General features: G+C 49.7%; 1 protein-coding gene across 2 annotated transcripts; it reads left to right on the top strand.

Moving 5' to 3' along the window:
* Positions 1–360: 360 nt before the first annotated feature.
* ASB1 (ankyrin repeat and SOCS box containing 1) lies at positions 361–21,956 on the top strand. Of its 2 annotated transcripts, XM_060151675.1 has the most exons (6): positions 361–624; positions 2,110–3,487; positions 4,752–4,893; positions 6,950–7,252; positions 14,152–14,537; positions 15,723–21,956. In XM_060151675.1, exons 2-6 carry the CDS (start codon positions 3,481–3,483, stop codon positions 15,926–15,928), a joined length of 1,044 nt encoding a protein of 347 aa, XP_060007658.1. In that variant the 5' UTR covers positions 361–624; positions 2,110–3,480; the 3' UTR covers positions 15,929–21,956. The 2 variants fall into 2 exon arrangements, with proteins under 2 accessions (XP_060007658.1, XP_060007657.1); XM_060151674.1 differs by lacking the exon at positions 2,110–3,487.
* The last annotated feature ends 2,028 nt before the right edge of the window (positions 21,957–23,984 follow it).

Here is a 23,984-nt window from a genome sequence, read left to right as displayed (position 1 = left end):
TGGCGCTGAGCCATCGCTGCCCGGCGCAGGCCTCCTTCAGCCGGCACTCCCCGGGGACGCCCCATCAGCCCGGCTCGGGTGGGATTCAAACACCGGCGCGAACCTCCCGCGGCCCCGCCCACACCCTCCCGGCAGAAGGCCTCGCCCTTTCCGTGGGGGCGGGGACGGGCCCGACCAACCAGAGTTCCCAGAACATGCAAATTAGCTCCGTCCCCCAGGTGAGCGTGTTTTCCCAGACTCCTCTACTTCTTCTGTGGCGAAACACAGCCCCGGTGGGGCCTGACGGCGCGCGCCCCCGACAGCCCGCACCCCCGAGCACGCGTCTCCGACAGCGCGCGCCCAGCGCCGGCGCTCGTTCGTCCTCACATCTGGAGCGAAGCGGGAGGTGGACGCCCTGGCGCCCTGCTAGAGGCGCCAGAAGCCCCTGAGGGAGGCGCGCGCCTGCCGGAAGCCGCGCCCCCGACGCGGCCCACAGCCCGAGGCGCCGGAAGTGGTCGCGGTCGCGCTGCTTCCGGTCGGCGGGAGGCGCTCTGGGCGGGGGCCGCGGGGGAGGCGAGTTGCCGACTGGCCGAGGGCCGGCACCTATGGCGGAGGGCGGCGGGCGGGCCGGACCTGGGCTCGCAGGTAACGTGCGCGCGGCCGCCGGGCCCCGGGGCGGCGGGGGGCCGGGGCGGCTGCCCGGGCCGGGGCCCTGCGTGTTGCCCTGCGGCCGGCCGGGGCCCACGGAGCCACGCCCCGCAGCCGGGGGTCGGTCAGCGCGGCTCACGGGGTGCCCGGCTGCCCGGCTTCGCGAGACCAGCCCTCGCGCCGATTTCCCCTCCTGTGGAACTTGCATCGTAACTGCCAGCCGGCTGGCCTCTAGGGCTGGGTGGGACCCCAACTGTAAAGAGAGGACGTGGGTCATCCTCCAGCTGTGAGCGCAGCGGTCGGGAGAGCCCCCAGAGGTCAGCTCCCGGGAGGGCGGGTGCCTTCTCTCCATCCTGGCATCGGTTCCCCTCAACAACCGCCCCCCTCCCCGCACAGGCCAGGGACAGCGATAACGCCACCCCCAGCGAGCTGTCAGTGACACAGCAGGTCCAGGGGCCCTTGCCCACCGGCAGAGGAGGCAGCCGTGCCATAGTTCGGTTTAGGCGGCTCGAAAGGCTCGCGCCCAAAACAGCCATCTGACTGAGGGTCTCCACCTTGAAATATTCCTGCCAAACAAATGTGAATTTGCGGGGAAGTGCGTTTGCCCGCCTTCGGGAGAGGCTTCCTCTTAACCTGCGGGGTCGTGGGGTGGGCGGAGGTTCCCTCCTTGTCTGTTGTCTCAGTTTTCCCCGGGTACCAAATGCTTCTGTGTGCTCTGGACTTTACACGCTCATCTGTGTCTCTGGAGAGATACCCTTCCAAAGAGTTTATTAGTTAGTAATAAACTAAGGAGCTTATTACTCTTAAATGTGCCAAAATTTAAGGTATAATGTTGATTTGGAGACGGGTGCAAGTAGTGCCTTTCATCCCTCCCTCCATCCATTCATTCATCCAACAAACGGTTTATTGAGGACCTGCTATTGGCTGGACCTGGCTGGGGGTGGGGATACTGCAGTGAATACAAATACAAACAAAGCCTCTTCTGTCCTGGGCTTTGGTTGGTATTGACTTTGATCCCAGGGGCAGCCAGGACCTTAGGGTCTGGGACATCACTTCATGTGAGAGTGCGGGAGGGACTGAGAGGTGTTCACCTGGGGGAGGAGGACTGGCAGCTGCTTCCCAGTGTGGAGAAGAGTCTTGTGGCAGGAAGACCAGCTCTGCCTTACACAGAGGCACTGTTGTCAATATCCAGGTGGTGCTGTTTTACTGTTGAGTGTGTTGCAGGCCTGGGAGTGGAGGGGCCACAGTTAAAGCTTAAGTGCTGTGTCGAGTAATTGTGTTGTCATTGGAGAAGCTGATCAGAAAAATGCAAACTGAAAGATATCTTGGAGCTGGAGCTGGGGGAGAGGAGGCTGTGTTGAGCTGGGCAGGTAGTGGGTCAGAAAGAGGCCAGCAAAGGGAGGCCTAGAGGAGAACTTAGCAAAAGTTTGTCAGAGTCTCCTTACACCTTCTGAATCTTACCCCCACTTTGAACTTTTTCAGCCTGTGCAGTGAAACTGTGGGATAACTACAGTGGAGGATAACTACCGAAGGAGCATTGGCATGGGGGCCCAAGGGGTCCTTGATGCCTGCCTGTTGGCTGTGGCATGAGCTCGAGTGACCCATGCGTTTGTGAACCCCCACTGCGCTGCCCACCTGCCTGTGGCCTTTGTGTCTTACCTCTGCCATTGAACTATCAAATCTTGGAGTGTAAGGAGACGTACGCATCACCCCTGTTGTCCTATGGCCCAGCCTTGTATACAGTAGGTACTCAAAAGAGATTTGATTTGATATAAAAAGCAACTTCGGCATTGGAGAGAGTCCACCAGTAGGACAGCTGGCGCGGTGGGGACTTGAATGAAGGCCGTCTGAGTTCATGCTCTTTTCTTATGCCCCTCTCTGTGCAATTATGTTTATAAAGAGATATTTTGGGCTCCAGTGTGAGGTGAAGAACTCAGTTACAGTTGACCCTTGACAACACAGGGCGTGGGGGTTGCCAAAGCCCTGCACAGTCAAAAATCCCCATAAAACTTTACAGTTGGTCTTCCATGTTCAAGGTTCTGCATCTAAGAATTCAGCCAGGGACTTCCCTGGTGGCTCAGTGGTTAAGAATCCGCCTGCCAATGCAGGGGACACATGTTCGAGCCTGGTCCGGGAAGATCCCACATGCTGCGGAACAACTAAGCCCGTGTGCCACAACTACTGAGCCTGCGCTCTAGAGCCCGTGAGCCACAACTACCGAGCCCACGTGCCACAACTACTGAAGCCCGCGTGCCTAGAGCCTGTGCTCTGCAACAAGAGAAGCCACCGCAGTGAGAGGCCTGCGCACAGCAACGAAGAGTAGCCCCCGCTAGCCGCAACTAGAGAAAGCCCGTGCAGCAACAAAGACCCAATGCAGCCAAAAATAAATAAAATAAAAAATTAAAAAAAAAAGAATTCAGCCAACTGCGGATTGTGTAGTGTAGTATGTATTTAGTGAGAAAAATCCATGTGTGAGTGGACCCACATAGCTCAGACCATGCTCTTCAAGGATCAGCTGTAGGTATCTAATTGTACAAATTTGTTGACTGCTGAACAACTTGGGGGTTGATCTGCATGTAACTTCTAGTCGGTCCTCTGCATCTGAGGTTCCTAGGCATCTGTGGATTCAACCAACCACAGACTGTGCAGTATTGTGCTGTTTACTGTTGAAAATATCTACGTGTAAGTGGACCCCTGCAGATGAAACCTGCGTTGTTCAGTGATCAATGGTACTTGTTCTAGTCCATTCAGGATGTAATAACAGAACAGACTGGATGGCTTATAAACAACAGAAATTTATTTCTCACAGCTCTGGTGGTTGGAAGGTCCAAGACTAAGGCACTGGCAGGTTGGATGTCTGGTGAGGGCCTGCTTCCTGGTTCCTAGGCGGCTGTCTTCTCACTGTGTCCTCACGTGGTGGAGGGGGTGAGGGAGCTCTCCAGGGTCTCTTTTATAAGGGCACTCATCCCATTCATGAGGGCTCCACTCTCATGACCGAAAGGTCCTACCTACTAAAGGTCCTGCCTCTTACTAATCACCTTGGGGGTTAGGACTCCCAGCATATTATTTGGCAGGACATTTTGGGGGACACAGACATTCAGTTTATAGCAGCTACTCCTCCCATTCCTCACTGATTTTGTTGCCCATTTCTCACATACCAAGTTTTTTATACTAAGCTCTTTTCTGGGCAGTTGATTGTTTGATTTCTTTATCTTTTTATTCTGATGAGAGAGAATTTCTATTATCTAGTAGGATAGATCTCTTCTCATACATACAAAAAAAACCAAAAGTGATTCTTATTTTTATTTCCAAATAAACTTCTAGAAGATTTTTGTCACATCTCATATAAAAACCCCAAAGAGATTTGTTTAACCTCTTAATTTATTTGGTATCACTTAAAATTTTCCTAGCATTGACTGTCACTCAAGTACACGGTATGGTTTTCACCATTTATTCTAGTCTTTATTGTTTTTCTGTTTTCTATCTTCATTATATAGGGCTGGCTTTCTATTTGTATGCGTGTATTTAAAAATTTTCCTTTTTACTGCGGTGCAGCTTGTACTCAGAAAAGTACACCCATCTTAGGTTACGTCAGATTTGTCACTCGCGGGGACTCCCGCGTGGCGAGGCCATTGCCCAGATCACATGGCAGAGTCATTCAGGTTTACAAGCAGCAGTGTTTTTCTGGCTGTTGAGTTATGCCAAAGTCAGGTGTCCTTTTGTAACGTAGCAGCTGATTATATGGTTTTTCCCAACACTAAGACATTCTTGGAATACATTAGAGTAATTTTATGGGGACTTTTTGGATACATATTTTAAATTTCACTTTATTAATATTTTATTTAGGGTCTTTATCCTTAACTAGTTTGGGCTTACTATCACCCACCCCATCAAAGTTTTAAAACCTCGCCAGGTTTGGTGTCAGGAGTGTGCTAGCTTCATTAAGGGAAACTTTTTACATTTTCCTGGCTCTGGAAGCTTCTGGAGCAGGGGAATGATGTGTTCTTGAGAGTTAGAGAGCACCCGTGTTGGGGAGAGGCAGGGCTGGCGGCCGAGGGCGGCCCCTCACAGTTGGTGCTGGCAAGGCTTCCCTGAACTGACAGGCGCCCCTCTCTTCAGTGCAGGTCCGAATCTGAAGGAGTGGCTGAGGGAGCAGTTTTGTGACCATCCGCTGGAGCACTGTGAGGACACGAGGCTCCACGATGCAGCCTACGTGGGGGACCTCCAGACCCTCCGGAGCCTGCTGCAGGAGGAGAGCTACCGGAGGTGAGCGCCGCTGCCCGCCCCGGGGCTGCCCAGGGTTTGGCCTGTGGGTCTGCACGCAGCTAAGGCTCGGGAGCTGTGAGGGAGGCCCAGCGGTCTCCGATTTGCAGGTGGAGACCCTGAGCGTTTCCACTTTCCGAGGGTGGGATAAAAGGGGACTGCCGGAAGCGTGGTCAGACTTGTAGGCGACAGCCTGATGGCGAGGGCAGAGAGACCCGAGTTCAAGTCCAGTTCTGTCACCTTTATATTTTCCAGCAACTTCTGGTGCTCTCTGGGTGTCAGCTTCCCTGACGTTACCCTCGACGACAGCGTCATTACTGTCTTCAACAGCGGCCCTGCTCCCTTGCGAGTCTCTTCTGGCTCTTTATCCTAAGGCGCATGCATAAATTCTCCTCCCTTAATTATTGCATCGTTATCCCCCTTTGGGTCCGGACTTCCTGATGGAGCAAACCTGTACAGAGTTCCTGACGCGCTCTCCTCTGGCTTCTCAGGGCCTCAGTCATCTGCCTCCAGGGCCTGGGGCTCAGCCTCTGGCCAGCTGTCTCATTACCCAGGGACACGCTCCTTTTGTTGGTAGCGCCCTGCCTGTTGCCTTGCCACATCCTGCTAGCTCCTCCAGACCGGCTCAAGCCCCTCATGGCATCAGAGTCTTGCTGTTACTTTTCCCCACTCGAGACACCCGGGGAGCACAGAGACTGCCTGTTCTCCTTGTGTCTAAGATTGGAGTCTCAGGTAGACTTGAAACTCACCTGCAACCAGAAAATCCTTCAGGCTCTTTCTGTGTTTCTGTTTCCCCTCCAGGGCTAGGATGCCAGTGAGGTGATAGAAGAAATGCCTGTGTATTGATACTGAAACTTATACCACTTTTCGTGGGCAGTTCCCAAGAGAAGGATTTCTAACAATACAAGAATAGGTGTCTCTTCTTTCCCTTCTAATGTCTTAGCATTATTTCGTTAGAATAGATATTCATGTTAAAAATAAAAAAGCTCCAAAGAGCCAGAAAGGATCGTCATAAAGAGAAATGATGTGGATTGCACATGAATATTTAACATGAATGACTCAAGTCCAAAGAAAACCTTAAATTTGCAGATATAACAGTAGAATAGAGTTAAGCTACTAAAATAGACCAGGTATGTTCATATTGCTTTTTCAAGTACCGTTTTTCTTTCTTTCACTCAGGTTCAGTGAATCTGGTTTCTTGACGATATTTTGCTCTTGCTATGTAGTTCTTCGGTGATGAGTCCTTGGAGCGTTCCTTGGCCTCCTTGGCTAGTGGAAGCTAGTAACCAGCTGAAGGAGGAACCCTGACCTGTTGCATGTTTCTGGGTCACTGCTTTAGTGATCTGTATTCCTCAGCTTTGTTCAGAGCTGCGCTGGGAGCTTGAGGTGAAGAGCCTCAGCTGGTGACATGATGGGTCCATGCATTGCATGACCCTGGCATCCCTTGATGGGGAGTTGTGGTCTGAGTGTCCCTTGCAATGAGGGCTGAGCCTGGACGGTTTCCCTCTGCTGCTGCTGGCCAGGAGTGTGGTGATTCCTGCAGGCTGTCCTTTGTGCTGTGTCAGAGGTAGAGGGACCACAGTGGTCACCTAGCCCCAGTGAGGATACCGAGGCCCAGAGAGCGGTCCAGCCTCAGGCCTTCACAGGTAGTAGCTGGTGAAGAGGGGCCTCGGGGCCCTGACCCAGGTCCCGAGCAGGTATGCTGTCCTCCATCCTGCGCTGCCTCCCGGGCAGGCCCTTCTCCCCTTTGTGGAGCAAAGAGCTTTGGACGCGAGTCGGGAAATTGGAGATCTTAACTCTAGTGCTCAGCAGTCTTACCTGCGCCTCGAATCTCCTCATCTGTAGAACTGGGCTCTTAATTTATTGCCTGTCTTGCCTCAGGCGTGGACCCAGCAGGGTGGCTATGTGAAAGCATTTCATGAAACGAGCACCTGGAAGCACTATTAAAGCGAAGGCTGCCCTCCTGCTCCCTGTCTCAGGATCCCACCTGAGAGGAGCTGGAGCGGCTGGCCGGTCTCCCAGCACCCCTCCCAGCCTGGCTCCCTGTGCTCTCTCTCAGCCGCATCAACGAGAAGTCTGTGTGGTGCTGCGGCTGGCTGCCCTGCACACCACTGCGCATCGCGGCCACTGCAGGCCACGGGAACTGCGTGGACTTCCTGATCCGGAAGGGGGCTGAGGTGGACCTGGTAGACGTGAAGGGACAGACGGCCCTGTACGTGGCCGTGGTGAACGGGCACCTGGAGAGCGCCCAGATCCTTCTGGAAGCCGGCGCCGACCCCAATGGAAGCCGGCACCACCGCAGCACCCCTGTCTACCACGCCTCCCGGGTGGGCAGGGCAGACATCCTGAAGGCCCTCATCAGGTCAGTACCACAGGGGCCGGGCCACCATTGCCCTTGCGATGGCCACCACGGGGAGCGTGGCCGCATCAGCACGTTCTCGCAGCCACATTCTCATTTCTTGTTTTCTGCATTTGCCTTTTTTTCCTCTCTCTCTCCAATTAGACTTGTTAGAGGATTTGTCTATTTTGTTAGTCTTTCTAAAGAGCTGCTTCTTAGCTTTATCAGTTCTCTTATTTTTTTACTTACTGATTAATTTCTGTTTTTATCTTTATTTTTTCCCATTTTCCTTAATTTTACTTAATATTTTCCCTAATTTTCTGAGTTGCATGCTTATTCATTTTTTTCTTGATTAATAATGTAAACTTTCAAGGTTATGAATTTACCTTTGCCTATAGCTTTGGCTGTGTCTGCTAAGCTTTTTTCTTTTTCTTTTTCTTTCTTTTTTTTTTTTTTTTTGCAGTACGCTGGCCGCTCCGTGGCATGTGGGATCTTCCCGGACTGGGGCAGAAACCCGTGTCCCCTGCATCAGCAGGCGGACTCTCAACCACTGCGCCACCAGGGAAGCCCTTCTTTGGGCTTTTTTAAAGTTATTTTTTAATGTCCAACTACGTTGTTGTGGATACTTGTAACAAAGTATATAACCACAGGGTTTTATTTGTATAGTACAAGATGACAGCCTCAGTTATGTTATTCAGACTTCCTCTCTCTTTTGTTTTTACATCTTTAACCATTGGATCTTCCCCAAATTCAGAGAAGTCTGTTAGTCTGTAAGTACTGTTGCGATTTGCCAGTTTCCCCTTGTATTTCTAATAATTTTGCTCACCGTATTTTGATGCTCGTTGGGCTCATGAACGTTCTTGCTTATGGATTGTGCCCTTTATCAAACCAAAAGGAAACCATTGGTTTCATTGAGGGCTCATTTATGTAGCATTCTGTAACTTTTAGTTTTCATCTTAGTGGGTTTAAGTAATTCTTTGTGAGCTCACTTTTACTGTTTGACTGTCTGGGATTCTTTTGTTTTTTTAGGTGATACAAATGAACTTTTATTTCACACTTCAGGAAGTGGATAGTCTCCGAGAACTGCAAAATGGGGTGAAAAGCAAGAAGCTTTTGTAGGATAAAGGGATTCTTTGTTTTTTAATACAGTTAACATTGTTGCCATAGCTGATGTTAGGTCTATTACTGTTGTCTTTCTGTGTCTTAACTGTACCTTTATTTTATATCTTTTTTCCATGATCTGTGTTTTCTTTGCTTTCCCTTTCTGTGGTTTTAGACGGTTTCTGGTCTTCTTTTAATTGTACTAACGGTTACCTTTTTAAAAATTTGAGCCAGATTGCATTTTCAGTCTCAGTCTCATGTCTCCAGTGACTTCTTTCTACTAAAGATGCTTCCCTGCCCAGCAGCCCCCCCCACCCCCACCACCGCCCCCCGGCTCTGGAGGCTGTTTGTTCTGTGGCTGGACTGAGTGCAGTTCAGGTAGCCCGTTGTCGGTGTGGGAAAGTATTACAGGAGAGGGTTACAGCATCATTACGGGCTGCACTGGGGGTGTTCTGAGGAGCAGGGACCTGGCGTCCCCCTCGCCCAGTGCAGGACATCGTTTTTTAAATTAGGTACTGAGAATATATTTATTATATCAAAAGGATTTATATATTAAATGGCTATGGAATTGAGTTTTGGAAAGATAATTGAGGATGGTATGGTGGTTATACTGGAGGGTGATGAAGACATGATGATGCTTTTTTCCCCTTCTTTTGAAGGATTTCTAGCCTGATAATCTAAATCACCTCAGTCCCGTATCTTTGCATCTTGGAGAATGTAAGTCATTAATTTGGAAATGTTTTTCAGTAGGATCAATCCATGAAATTTCATCTTGGTTCCAGAAATCCCATAGGGCATTTCAGTCAATTCATGATGCGCAACTGCTTTGAATTAACCGCAGGCTTGACTTTCAGAGATATTTACAGGTGCCCTTCTTGAGGAAACGTTACTAAGACATTTTGCTGCCCCGCTGGAGTACAGGACATTACTTTTACAGTGAGGTACCAAGAGCATATATTATTCTGTTGAAAAGTTTTCTGGATTCTAAATTACCAGATAATTGACTTTTGGAAAATGGGGTTAAGTTCCTGAACAGCTAATACAATCTAAACACAATCTAAACGCAACTCCTGCCTCTTCCCTGTGTCATTGTCCCTCATAGGCAGGGCTCTCTTCTGTCACTGTTGTGATTTGGTGTCCCTCTGCAAGTAACCTCCATTTTGTTACTTCTCATTTCCCTTGATATATATTACTGATGTTTTTTTAAAAAGGTAAGGAGTGGTATTTATGTATGTACAAAAGTTATACTGATTTATTGAGTCGTCCCGGTGGTTCCTTGCCAGTGATACTAAAAGCAGTAGGGGAATTTTGGAAAATATTCAGGATTAAAATTAACTGGATCCCATCCATTATATTTTTATGAGTGGATGAAGGACTGTCTTTCCCATAGCTCAGCTAATACCAGATTGTCATATTGCCCCAAATTACAAACATTCTAGAAGACATATCCGTAAGAATAAGGAGGGAAAACAATGTCACTGCTTGAAATCTAGTTCTCTTAATTGATTGAGTGTGTGAAATGAAATATCGGCTTCTGCTTGGTTTGGTATGTGTTTTAGAATGTTTCTCTTGTCACTCCTAGGATATCTTGGAGAACATTGGGTGATACTTGCATTTGTAGTGGCTGACGATGCTGCATGGCGTCAGTGGGGAAGCAGGTTGTCATGTGAGCTCATTGGGCTGTGTGCTGTCCTTTGTCTTCCTCAGCTCTGTGCTGCTGACAGGCAGCAGTGTCGCTTCTAGGGGCAAGTTCCTTCGGATGCTTGCAATAGTGCTGAAGAGACGGGTGATAAAACATGATTGCTGGCTGTGAGTGTTGGCCAGCTATTTCTATTAAGGCATGGAAAACGATGTTCTCCCCTCCTCCCGGGCCCCTGCATGTCAGACCCCATCATCATTACTGCCTACATTTTGTCATTTCCTAATTCAGATGAAATATGTGATGACAAAATTTGTGAGGCATTGCAGCACTGTCTAGGGCAGTGGAAGCTCAAGTACACGGGTGCTGGCTAATGTTTCCTCACGGAAGAGGTGGGTAACGCCTTTTGGGTGGCAGTCTCACGGAAGTGGGGCTGTGCTCTTCTCATTACATCCTCTCAGGCTGCACATGTTTCAGTTGGTCCCAGTACTGCTGCTGTTCACTTTCATCTTCTGGTTAAGGTGGCGTCTGCCAGCTTTTTCCATTGTAAAGCTCCTCTTTTTCCCTCAGTGATTAAAAAATATTTTTGTGGCTCGGTACTTTGGAACCATGTATATCCTGTTCCTCATCAGATTTTTAATTTATTCATTTATTTATGTTAGACTCATGGTTTCCTGTGGAGTTACAATTATTCTAGGCTCTTGTGTACTTTGCCTGGTTCACCCCTGGAATTAGTTATTTCTCCAAGGAATCCTGGTTTCTGTTTGTGGCGAATGCTATTTAAAAGCCAACGTGTGGACACTAGGAGTGCTTATTGCTTATGGGGTGTCACTGTTTTCAGCTTCTCCTACTGGACAGAGCTAAGGTTACTTAAACATGTTTCTGTCTACATTTCTGTATCTCTTATACATTGACAGTTGAAGAGTTCACCCTGATGCCTCTAATCCAATCCAGCACCACAGGGTTCATCCTACTTTTCTCCCTTTCCAAATTTATTATTCTTTTGCAACATTGAGAGACCTGGTTCCCTTACCTTTAACATGTTAACTTACTTTGCCAATCCCCCATATTGAACCAGTCTCCTATGCTGCTGCCCCTCCCACACATGCCTCCTCCCCCGCCGCGGGCTGTAGCACCCTTGCAAGGCAGCATCCTTAGAAGCACCCTCTTCACTCGGCCAGGACTCCAACAGCTTGAGCAGGCCGCCCTCCCTGCTGTAGTCAGCGGCCCCCGCTTAGTGTAAAATGACCCCGTTGGTAGTTTGTGCTTGGCCTGGGAGAACCCTAAATGTCCCATAGAAAGCCATGTATTTGGGCGTCCTTGGGTGCAAGGACAAGGGCAGGTCCCTTGAGGGGATCCTGAAGGCTCTGCCTGTAGAGTCGTTTAGAGATTGGCTCTGCTGGAAAAGGAGGCTTCCGGGTCAGGCGGCCCCTGCGTCGGCCTGTGTGAGATTCATCCTCACATCTGGGCTGTCTCTGGGAGTCAGAAGAGGAGAGCTCCCGGGCAGCCATACAGATCAGCTCAGGGACTGTCATCAGCGCTCCCACCTCTGGCGGCTGCGCGAGGCTGCCTTGCTGTGCATCCTGTCCTGGGTCCTTCTAGGTGACTCTGCTGGGAATGGGCTGGCTCCTCTGGAGGCTCAGTGCCTGAAGGGAAGAGCCGTCCTGGCGGGCAGCACGCGATGGCACCAACTGGGTACACAGTTGCGGTAAAGTATTTCTTTCTGCTTTGCCGTTTCTAAGGATTGCTGTTTAATTTTTTTTTTTTCCCGTGTGCAGGCCTCTCACTGTTGTGGCCTCTCCTGTCGTGGAGCACAGGCTCCGGACGCGCAGGCTCGGCGGCCATGGCTCACGGGCCCAGCCGCTCTGCGGCATGCGGGATCTTCCCGGACCGGGGCCCGAACCCGTGTCCCCTGCATCGGCAGGCGGACTCTCAACCACTGCGCCACCAGGGAAACCCCTAATTTTTTATAGTATGTATTTACATGGTTCCAAAGTCAAATCTATAAAACAAAGTATATTAAAAGCAGTCTAGCTTCTATCCTCATCTGCTTCATCCCTGCCCTATAGATAACTATTTAAAAAGTTGTGTGGTTTATCCTTCCATCATTAAAAATTAGGCAGGTATGTGTCTAGGTGTGTATCACGTACACATTGGTATTGCAGCCTCCTCCCCAGGATAAACAGTGGCATACTTCCCGTTCATCGTCCTGCTTTTCTCACTTATCAGGGTGTCCTGGAGGTCACTGCAGAGCAGTCCTTAGCCCTGGTCCTCATTCCTTTTCAGATGGTACAGTGCTCCTTTATGTGGATGGGCCAGGCCCTCTTGACGAACCTGTGCCTCGTTTCCTGCTATTTTGGCTATTACGGGTACTGTTTTAATGAATTGCCTTGTGTACGCCATCTTTTCAGAGTTTTGCAAATGTGTGTTGGGACTAGATTCCAGGAGTTGTGATTGGTGCGTCAGAGGGTACATGCATAGGTAAGTTTGCCAGCTATCACCAGATTTCCGTCTGCAGGGATTGCTGCATCATGCCTGGCCCCCAGCGATGTATAAGACTTCCTTTTTCTTTAAAGCTCGGTCAATAAGTTTTTGGATTTTTCCCAATCTGATAGGTGAGAAGTGGTGCCTCCAAGTAGTTTGAATTTGCATTTCTGTTATGAGTGAGGCTGAGCATCTTTTCATCTGCTTGAGAGCTGTTTGCACGTGTCTGTATCCATCTCTGGCTCATTTATCTATAGAGCTGTTGATCTTCCTCTTAGAAGGTCTTTATATATTAAGGATGTAACATTTCCCCCAATTTGTAACTTATTGTTTTACTTTACTTATGTTAAAAATCTTTATTTTTATATCTTTTCCTGATCTTCCAAATCAACTTTATAATCAACTTATGTAGCTCCAGGGATGTTATTTTTATGTATTTACATTTATAGTCAACTTATTTAGTTCTGGGGAGGGTATTTTCATTTATCTAATAAACTTAGGGAAAATGACATCTTAATGATATTGAGTCTTCTTGTCTAAGACTACGGTATGTCTTTCTGTTTCCTTAGGTCTACTTATGTGACTTTCAGTAGTATTTTATAATTTTACTCATGCAAATTTTGGACATATACTGTTAAGTTTATGTTTAGATATCTCACTTTAAAATTTATTTTGCTATCAGAAATGAGGTCTTTTTCATTTTATCTTTCAACTTGTTTTTGTTTGTATATAGAAGGCTGTTGGTTTAAACTTGCTACTTTAATAAATTCTCTCATTGCTTGTTAACTGCATTTTCATTAATTATTTAAGGCTTTCCAGACAGTTATATTCTCTGTAAATAGGGAAAGTTTTACCTCTTCCTTTCCAATTTTAGTCAGCTAATTGCTTTCTCTTGTCTAATTGCACTAGTACTTAAAAAGAAAAAAAGAGTCTTTAAAACGAGTGGGCTGGAAAGTGGGGCTGTGTACCTTGCTCCCGACAGAGCTGCTGCTTGTGTTTCCCTGCTAGGCGAGAGGCTGACTTCTGGGTTGAGGAAATCTTTTTTATCATGTTAAGGAAATATCCCTTACTTTCTTTTTTATTAAGTATTTGCAAACATGCTTAAGTGTTGAGTTTTGTTATATGCCCTTTTTTTTGCATCTATGGACATAATCATGGATTTTCCCCTTAGTTCTATGAATATGATGGATTATGTTAATAGTTTCTAATTTAAGAACTACCCCCTGGAATAACCCCCATGAGGTCATTGTATGTTGCTTTCTTAATGTTTTTAGATTCTCTTTGCTAACATTTTATTGGAGGTTGTTAAGTTGATATTCGTAAGTGCAGTTAGTTGGTAGTTTTTCTTTATGGTGAGGCCTTTGTCAGGTTTGGAGATTATTGTTTTGTTAATTTCATAAGCTGAATTTGGAAGTTTTCCTTCTTTTTCTTTGCTTTGAAATAGTTAAAATAGCCATGGGATTGTTGGATCTTCAAAGGTTTGAAAGAACTCCCTTACGAGTTCTTTTGCGTGAGTGGATTCCAAGGTTCCTAACTACCGTGGTACCTGCTGGTGGTCACGGGACCACTGTGACTGGGGGGCTCTCCGGTGCTCCCAGTGCTCCTGGAGTTCGGGCCCATCTCCACCGGGTGCCGTGAGGATGCGTTGACTGCGGTTGGCCTGCTGTGAGGTCTCACTGTCCATGTGTCTACCCTGCAGGTACGGGGCCGATGTCGATGTCAACCACCACCTGACTCCTGACGTCCAGCCGCCTTTCTCCCGGCGGCTCACCTCCTTGGTGGTCTGCCCCCTGTACATCAGCGCAGCCTACCACAACCTCCAGTGCTTCAAGCTGCTCCTGCAGGCTGGGGCAAACCCGGACTTCAACTGCAATGGTCCCGTCAATACGCAGGGCTTCTACAGGGGCTCCCCCGGGTGCGTCATGGATGCCGTCCTGCGTCACGGCTGTGAGGCGGCCTTCGTTAGCCTGCTTGTGGAGTTCGGAGCCAACCTGAACCTGGTGAAGTGGGAATCCTTGGGCCCAGAGTCGAGAGGCAGAAGGAAGGTAGACCCTGAGGCTCTGCAGGTCTTTAAAGAGGCCAGAAGTAAGTGGCCTTAGTTGAACTCTGACTGGCAGTCTCTTCAAGTCAATTGAATGAACCAAGTTGTAGCAATTTAAAAAAAAACAACCTCCAGCTAAGCACTCGGTCACCGCCTTCAGCGAGGACTAGGAATTTTCTAGAATGGTCTTCCAGATTGGTCTTCTCTCTTTAAATTCCCAGACACTAAGATTTAATACCAAGAAGCCTATCAAAGTGCATGTTCTCAGAGCTCCTAGAATTATGTTCTCTTTACCCCTTTGCGCTGCTTTGTGATCCCAGATTCTTTCACTGCTGTTTATGGCTTTTAAGTGTTTGCTTTACAACAAATTGCAAGCCCTTCCTTCTCTAGGGCGCCTCACGTCCCCTTCTTCGGTTCCACTCAAATACCATTGTTCTGCATTGTGTGCTAAGTATGAGTTTTGTTAGAATGAGGCGTACAGTTTGCTTATTCATGAAGAAGGATTTTGCCCGTGAATTAAGTTGATGGCCAGGGAGTTTGTAGTTGATCCGTGGCTTGGTACTTGTTGTCGTTCTCTCTCCAGGACTCAGAAGTTGACCCTGTGCGCCCTCTGACCTGCCCACACCCTGCCCCTTTCCCGTCTGGGTCTTGAGGGCATCTGGGTGACCACCTCTTCCCCAGTCCCTTGGCTCTCGCAGAACTTATGTTTGTTGTGTTCTTGTTACTGGCTTTCCTTAAACCAGTCATTAAAGCATGGTCCTGTTGAGGCTTCCCCAAAAGAGTTGCTGGCTGGTCATTTGGAGCCACGCTGACAGAGTTAGGCTCCCTGTGTTCAGGCCTGTTGCACGGGCAGAGACACGGCGAGGCTGTTTCGACCAGAGCAAAATTGTCAGCCTGCCCTCCTCCTGTGTTGCTCGGCCCGTCCCCTTCAGACCCCCTTGGAGCTTCTGGGAGGGACCAAGAGCAGAGACTGAGAGAGGGCAGAGGGCAGTTTGTCACACCTGCTGGGGCGTGCAGTGGCCAGCTCTGTTTCTCTGTCTAGGGAGTTCCACAGAGTTGAGCAGATAACAAGACCTTTCTCACCAGGGCCTGCTCTCCTCTGGAGGTGGGAAGTGGCAGCGAGCGTTGGCGCAGCCCCGCTTGTCCTCACAGCCAGCCTTTGGTCTGTAGGGTTAGGAGAGGCGTTTAACCTCTCCCTCTGTCTCTCCCTTTCTTCCCGTGCGTTCCAGGTGTCCCCAGGACCTTGCTCAATCTGTGCCGCGTGGCCGTGAGAAGAGCGCTTGGCAAATACCGACTCCATCTGATTCCCTCGCTGCCTCTGCCAGACCCCATAAAAAAGTTCCTGCTGTATGAGCAGAACTCACGGGCAGCGGCTGACTGCAGTGAGGAGGAAGCCATCTCCAGAGCCAGTCGACACCGGTTCCTGCCCCTGTGACCACGTCCTGTGCTGCTGCCTAAACCCCACCTGGCTGCTGGTGAAGCGGAATCAGCCTTGTCCTCATGGATTGTATCCCATCTCAGGTGCTTGGGGCGTCGGACAGTCCTTAGGTCGGTATCAGCCGAAAGGCTCGTACAAAATTAATTTTGTTCTTCCTCAGTGTCTGTGTTTTGGAAATTAATGAAATGGGCCTCGAAATGTGAGCAAGTTCGGGCTGAGCTTGGAGGCCTGCTGACTTCCCCAGGAGGGGGAACTAGCACCGTGCAGGGCTGTGCTGCTGCGTTTGCCTCTCAGCTTGATTAACGCGAAATGAAAAGGAGTCTTGCTATAAAAGTACAGAGATGCACTTCCTGAACTTACTAGTTTGTTTCCCCTGCTGCTGGGGTAGACGTGTGACATTTATCATGCGCACCCCGTTTCCTTGCCGCTTCACTGTTCTCTCCTTGTGGCGGAGGCGCCATATTAATTGTCTTCATTCAAGGATGGTTTCCTGGCCACATGGATGGGCTTTACTGTCTCAAAGTCAATACTTGCATTTGTTCACAGCCTCTTTAGGTAACGCTCAGAGTTCTGCAGCGCTGCACCTGTCTGATACCCACCTGTGCCTAGCATCATGCCAACAGGTCTCATGAGTTCTCTGCCATTTCACTTTGGGGAGCTTCCAGACAGTTGATTGATTTTAGGAGGCCAATGCTGAAATAGCCAGTAATTGACTGCCTACATTCGGACCAAGGACTGTCCAACAGCATTCACTGCCAGTTCTAAAAGAGGAAGATGCCTGCGGCGCTGTCTTCTCGTCCCTGCACATACCAGAAAGTGCAAACTTTAGTCATCTTCTGGAGGGTTCTAAGCTTTCAGTTGCTTTGTGTTCAGTGGACAAAACATCTGCTCTTTGGTTGATTGATCTTCACTTTTCTGGACCTAATGTCTTGGTAGTTGCTCCTAGAACCAAAGAAAGGGGATAGCAGTGAGGTCAGAGGGCTTCCCCTGGCCTGCTGGGGGTGGTGAGAAGTGAGAGGAATGAGCTGGCTTGTCACCTGACGGACGGCTCGGCTGTGGGCAGGGCTCACTCACACCTGGGCTGCGTGGCCAGGTGTGTGGCCATGTCGGCACAGGTGGGCCAGAGGCTGCTTCTTTGGAGCATCCAGGTGCTGCTGTTTCCAGGGAAATCACATCTGGTAATTTGAGGCCTCAGGGCCATTGTGTGGATCTATGGTGATTCTGACCTTTAGAAGTGTTTAGAAACGGGCAGATTTCAAATCTGAGTTTGGATTTTCTGCAATAAGAGAAATCTAATTTGTAACAATTGAACTAATGATAGGGATTTATTTAATTATTAGCGTCATTATGTGTCTTCACCGACCAGACAGGCAGTGTCTGGCCATTGTCTTCTGTGGCTCGAGGATGGAATTCTGAACGCCACCTCCTGTGTCATGGATGGACGTGTGTTGGAAAGCCAGGCTGGCCCGTATATGTACGTATGAGGTCTGAGGGGGGGCCGTCGATGATTTGGGGGGGCCAGCGTAGCCGCTGGAGGCTTCACCTCATTACAGGCGGTGGCCAAGGCGTAAGTGTTGGATGGCGTCTGAGGCCCGAGCCCGGGCTGTGTGCTGCTCCTCAGGACGGGGAGCCTGCTTGGCTGGTCGCATTCAGAGCTCGGAGTCAGGAGAGGCTTCCTGAGAGGAGAGGCGCTGCGGGTGGGCGGCCGACGTGGCCCTTTGCAGCCGGAGCTGAGTGCTGCAGGGCTTCAACCCCGGGCCGGGGATCAGCTGCGTTCCTGTGGCACGTGTGGTGGGACCACACCCGAGCTGGGCTGCGGCTGGGCCAGGAGCTGCGGGGAGCTGGGGCTCTGCCTGCACTTAGGGAAGGGTTGTGTGGAAGCTCGAGCCACCCAGAGGTGGGCTGGGCCGCTGGAGGGGGCTTCGTGTCACTGGGGGTGTGTCAGCGCTGGCTTGTCACCTCCGTGGTCGGGCTGAGAGAGGTGTATCAGGAGTGGTTAGCTCCCCTTACTTTTTTTTTTTTAAGAAGATGTTGGGGGTAGGAGTTTATTAATTAATTAATTTATTTTTGCTGTGTTGGGTCTTCGTTTCTGTGCGAGGGCTTTCTCTAGTTGTGGCAAGCGGGGGCCACTCTTCATCGCGGTGCGCGGGCCTCTCACTATCGCGGCCTCTCTTGTTGCGGAGCACAGGCTCCAGACGCGCAGGCTCAGTAGTTGTGGCTCACGGGCCTAGCCTCTCCGCGGCATGTGGGATCCTCCCAGACCAGGGCTCGAACCCCTGTCCCCTGCATTAGCAGGCAGATTCTCAACCACTGCGCCACCAGGGAAGCCCCTCCCCTTACTTTTAAGCTCTTGCAGCTGCCCTTTGGCTCGGGGTCCCTGCGGGTGAGCCTTGCTGCAGGCTTGCAGGACATTCTGAGTTTGACCTGCTTGGTGTTTTCTTCAGGGGTCTGTTAGGGACAGAGCCTCCCCAGCCCGGCCCTGGGTAGGAGGGTGTCTCTGTTCTCAGACCTTCTGGAAAGCCGCATCTGGGAATGCTGCCAGTGCAGGGGTCCCAGCCATGCCGGTGCGACCTTGGGGCTGCACCAGCGGAGTGGGCGTCAGCCTCCTTTGCAGGTGAAGTGAGTGCAGGGCTTGCTTCTGGGGGTTGGAACCATTTTTCTGGGATCTCTCTGGAAGGAGTGGACTGAGTCGACGCTCATTGTTGGGCCTGGCCCAGAGCTGGCCGGGGAGGCAGTGGGACTGGGGAGAGGTTGAGCTGGGGAGTGGGGCCCCCGAGCATGGTGTGCTCAGGGCCGGTCCGCAGGGGCCAGGGCCTCAGCTCTTCCTTTGCAGAGACAGGTTGGCTTTCTCTTTGTGCAGCCAACTTTTAGAGATTTTTTCACAATCCCAGCAACTTCGAGGTTCAGGCTCTAGTTTGACATTTCACAGCTGCCAAACCTGAATCTGAGCATAACGTAGATAGCTGCTTACGGCCGTTCCTGCTTGTTTTGAGTGGCGCTTTGCTAAAGCTCCCTTTCTCTTTTGCTGGCAGCGATAGGATCCAGAATAGGCAAGAGTCACCCTCTCCATCAGAGCACTTTACAAAATCATGTTTCTGAGCCCTGGGGCCCCAGCCCCACACAGCCAGGAAGTGTGGTGGTACTTGATGAGGCGGCGGCCCCAGAGCCCTCCGCAGGGAGGGGCACGATGCACCGATGGGAAGGAGCCCGAGGTCCCCCCAGCCTGGTCCCGGCAGTGTCCTGCTGTTGTCCCTGCTGGGGCGCCTGCCGGCCACTGAACGGAGTCCTGTGCCTGGGCCTTGGCTGCTGCGGACGGGCGGGGGGCGGGGGGGGGGGCGGGCGGGGTGTGGTGGAGGCAGCGCTGACACCTCTGAGAACCTCTGAGAATTCAGCTGTGGCATCCTGGGTGGCGTTTCTGCATGTATTTCCAGAACCATCAGTGTCATACATATCTGTGCCTTTTCATATTACTTATGCTATTTATGTATTTATTTACTTATGTATGCCCTACCTTGTTCCAGAAAAGGGTTTAAGGCAGTGATGCTTATTTTTTGATGTTCTCTTTTAACATTTGATAAGTTGTAGTCAACATGCGCTTGTTGTTAAACAGGTAGTTTTAAAAAAGGAAAGGACAATTAGCAGTTTCCTGATGTTGAATATGTTTCTGTTATCAGGCCTGAGTGCCATCATTTTAATTTTTTCCTCTTGCTTCCATGAATTGATTCTTCAAATAAAAGGTCCACGCGTAAATAGAAAGAGAGGAACTTGCAGCCAAGGTCAGGCTGAGCAAAGGAAAATCGGCCCTAGAGAGAAGCGCTCTCCTGTGCTTGCTGCCTCCTGCCTGGCCTTGAGCAGGTCCTGTTCCCAGGGAGGCTGCTCTCTTACACGGGCCGGGTCTGGCCGTGCCTTTCCCATGGAGCTTTTGGGAGGGCATGTGAGAGAATGTATGTGAAAGCACTTTGCACTTAAGCCATGCCTGCGACGTGTACACTGCTGTCCTTGTGAGTGTGGTCCCTCTTCTCAGTGGATGGGTCTTCGAGGCCATGATGGTTCTGGGACAGCCTGTGATCTTGGTGGTCGGCTGGGCTTGTGCCCCAGGGGGCAGCAAGAGTCACGGCGCCCACGGCATAGGCCTCCTGTGCAGGTCGAAGTACAAGGACACATGTTAAATAATATAGGAAGTCAAGTTCATTCAATTTAAAGGGTTGTCTTTTATTCTAAGATTACGTCCTTCCTAATTTGGGTGATAAAATGTCCTCTTATATAATGAAGGTGATACTAGAGGGCAATATTTTCATTTTAAAATGCTCTTGGTTGCAGAATAAAACGTCAGCTGCCCTTTTGTCAAAGCACAGAATTTCTTATTGAGTTTGCCTGTCTCTGAAATCCAGCGTCGGGGACCCGCAGTCTCGCTACCGTGTATGTTTACGTGCCGAGGAATTTCTCTCGGAGTCTTGAAACAGCCTGTACGTGGTTGAAGGAGAGCCCAGCGTCTGCTCTGCCTGGTAGTCCAAGAACAAGCCCTGAGATCACTGTGTGAGCTGTTAGGAAGTGCGTGCTTGTGTCCTGCCCACGGCAGAGCAACGACCCTGGGGTGATGGGCCTCTGGCCTCCCCGAATCCCCTAAGAGACACTCTCGGGAGGTTCGTGTGGTCTCCTTAGCGAGGCTGCCCCTGACCTCAGGCCTGGGCACCTGAGGCATCCCCGAGCGCTGGCGCTGGCGCTGGTGGTGAGCCTTCTGGCGCCGGGGCTGCCGGCTTCTGCTTGTGCCCCTCTCAGCCGCCTGCCACTCAGCGGCCAGTCCCGAGTGGTCTGGATTCCCCGCCAGCTTGGAAGTGCCTCATCTGGCCCCATGACCTCTCTCTCCTCGCTCGCTTATGCCTCACTTCCCTCCTCATCCCCCGCCCCCAGCCTGACTCTCTTGATGTGGAATAAAATAACTGATGTGCCCACATGAGTGGTTAGTGGGATCATGTCCTAGGAGAATTCCACGGGGGGGACGTGCAGAGTTTGAAGTGCAGTGACGTGCGGAATATATGCTATAAATTCTAGGAAGACAGTCGGATGGAAAAGAGAGGCGGGGGGAAGGGTGACTTCTGTTGCCTTAACTTGTAATCGCTCAGTGTCTGGAATGCATGGGGAGCTTTTCTTTTTTAAGTTGCTTGATTCCAGATCTCTCCCAAGTGACGTATGCGTGTGCACCCATGCAGTTTAGTGTGGTATTTGTGGGCACGGCTCTCCTGTGTATAACATCAGTTTGCTGCTGTGATTTAGCCAGCAGTGCCCCTGCTCCGCCCCGCGTGTTGGCATAGCTCCCGCTGCTTCTGTCTGGTGTCGGGCACGTGAGGTGTGACACGCGCTGGGGCCCGTGTGCCTGCAGGCGTGCGGAAGGGGAGTGCTGACCGCCAGCCCTCAGCCTCTCCTTCCTCCTCTGGTCATGACTGCGTGCTTGCCCGCAGCAGCTGGGACCTGACTGTTCTTTGCACCTGTGCCTGGTTAAGAGCTTTCAGAAATACAATGGACATCTTTGATATGTTATTGTAACTTTAGTAAATGCTTTATTCCCCTTTAATTCCCCCCAATGCCTTAACTTAGTGCACTGTTTATCTCATTGGATAGAAGAATTGACCATGTGAAATCTTTGTACATGAACTTCCGGTAGAAGAAGCTGGCTCTCTGGAGAGTTCCTAATTCGCAGAGAAGGGCTTAGCTAACACAGGAGTTTTAAACTGCTCTGGGGGACCCTGGCGCTCTAGGGAGGCACCCAAAATGTTGCCCAGGTTTAAACTGATGGATGAGCCTGTTTTACTTGGTGGGGTTTCTAGTGTGAAGAGAGTGTGCTCCTAAAAGTGTGTGAAACACATGGCTTTCAATCAGGGTGACACTGTCCCTACAGTGCTCTGTCGGGTGGGGAGGTGGTGGAGACTGCGGGCCCCTGTTCTTTGTGACTTAGTTTGAAAGTGGGATGGTGAGGTGTGAAGCTTTGGGAATGAATGAACTAAATAAAGCATTTATTCATCTCTCAGTGACTCCCTGGCATGTCTCTCTGTTTGCTGTTTCAGATGTTTTCTTTGTTCCTCACACCGATGCCCAACCCCCTACCCCCATATGTACACTTCTCCTGCTCTACTGAAAGATGGCCTCACTTTCAGTCTACCTCAAAACCAGCTGCATCTGTGTGGCAGAGATTGCTGGTTTTCCTTCATTGTCTCCATCTGTGATAACAGACCCACAGTTCTAGCTGGAGACTTGAATTCTCTGAATAGGTCTTCATTTCCCAGACTTCTTACAGCTCGATGTGACCATTTACCATAGCTCCTTCCTGAAATCCCATTAACGTTACGGGGAATTTTAATTTTTTTAAAGGCATAAATCCACTAGGATGACTATAAATAGCAACAAAATTTTGGAACCTCTCAAGAAAACAGATGAATGGTAACTGACTTAGAAATACCCGAGGAGACAACGTTGTAAAAAAGAAATGAGAGCATCTGAGAATCTGATTTTATTGCAAAGCTCCCAGAGGCTCTGGGATTGGCAGTTCCAGGTGCCTCTAGAAGTGGTTGTGAAAGAGTGAAAGCAGGAGGGCTGGCTGAAGGCCCTTTTCAGAAGCAGTTACAACTCTCCACTCCACACAGTTGAGCAGTTGTTCCTGCCCCAGCCCGGCGTGAGACTGAGGGAGGCGAGACATCGGCCTTCAGTATGTAAAATCCTCAGCTCAGGAAACAGGCTGCATCCTCCAGGCAGGAAATAAAGGAGAAAGAGACTTCTTGAGAGATCTCACCAGCCTAAAAGGAAACACTGAATGATACCAATACTGAATGTGGCTAAAGAAAATCACACACTTCTAACAGTGGATTCCAGTAAATAATTCAAGAAAATTCTGAGAATGAAGGCTATGTTTCCAAATTACAAGGACTGGCCAAGTACTAACCACGGCTGGTGACCAGCCAGGGCACATCACTGTGGAATTTCAGAGTGCTGGGGAGAAAAGATTCTATAACTTCTGGAGTGGATAAACAGGACACATACAAAGTATCAGGAATCAAAATAGCTTTGGAATCCTCAAATGTCACATTGGATAACAGAGGAATTGGGACCTTTCAGAATTCTGAAGGAAATGCATATAAAAGTCATGCTAAAAAGACCTGTAGTTTCTTTAAAAATGTATGTTCCACACACCCTTTCTTAAGAAACTATTAGAGGATGTACTCTTCCAGAACAAAGGGGTAAACGAAGAAAGGAGAAAACCTGGTATTCAGGAAATGTGGATCCAACGCAAAGAGGCAAGGTGACTCCCAGGAACACAGTGAAAGCCTTGAGGACGACAGCTATGCATCAGGCACAGAAGGCACCCGATCGAGACTAGGTGTGAGGGGCTGAGGCCCCAGAGAAGATGCCTTAATTATTAGAATAACTGTTGTCTCTGAACATGTTTAGATAGGAGTTGGGATTGGTTTATTGACAAGTACCTAGGAAACCAAGGGACATAACTCCAAGGAAAACAAAAGGTTGGGCAAGAAAGAAAAAGTTACCACGGTAATACTAGATGCCTCAGCTGTGACTAGTATTTACACAGTCCTAATAACGTGCACCTACTACCATAAACGCTATTGGGGGGATGGAGGGTGGGGAAGTGTGTGTGGGTGAAAGCTAAAAAAGCAGAATTCATTACAACCAACAGAGGGCAGCAGCAAAGCCCAAAGCTGCTGCTTTCTAAGGAAAAAATGGACACACCTCCAGAGAGACTAATCAAGACAAAAAGGACATACAAGTCACTTAAAAATTTAAAAGGGCAATTTTATAGGTCATATAAAAAGATAAGGGTATATTATAAACAACTTTACGATAGTAAATGTGAAAATTTAGAGGAAATGGACACATTCCTAGAAAATAGAATTTACCTAATTTATGGAAGTACTCGGACAGCCGCGGGGGCAGCTACCGCCCGAAAGGAAGTGGCATTTGAGTACTTGACGCGGAAATCTTGGCGCGTCTCCTTTAAGAGGAGGTGAAGCCCCGCCCCACGTGGGAACGCCATTTCTCAGCGCCC

Source organism: Lagenorhynchus albirostris, chromosome 6 (assembly GCF_949774975.1).
Source record: "Lagenorhynchus albirostris chromosome 6, mLagAlb1.1, whole genome shotgun sequence".
Taxonomy (NCBI): Eukaryota; Metazoa; Chordata; class Mammalia; order Artiodactyla; family Delphinidae; genus Lagenorhynchus; species Lagenorhynchus albirostris.
Note: the sequence above shows the minus strand (reverse complement) of the source record. Positions and strands in the feature narration are given on the sequence as shown.

Coding starts and splice junctions, on each gene's coding strand:
- ASB1 (XM_060151674.1), top strand. CDS start 585: ATGGCGGAGGGCGGCGGGCGGGCCGGACCTGGGCTCGCAG. Junction 625..4,751: donor GGCCGGACCTGGGCTCGCAG/GTAACGTGCGCG, acceptor TCTTCAGTGCAG/GTCCGAATCTGAAGGAGTGG. Junction 7,253..14,151: donor ATCCTGAAGGCCCTCATCAG/GTCAGTACCACA, acceptor TCTACCCTGCAG/GTACGGGGCCGATGTCGATG.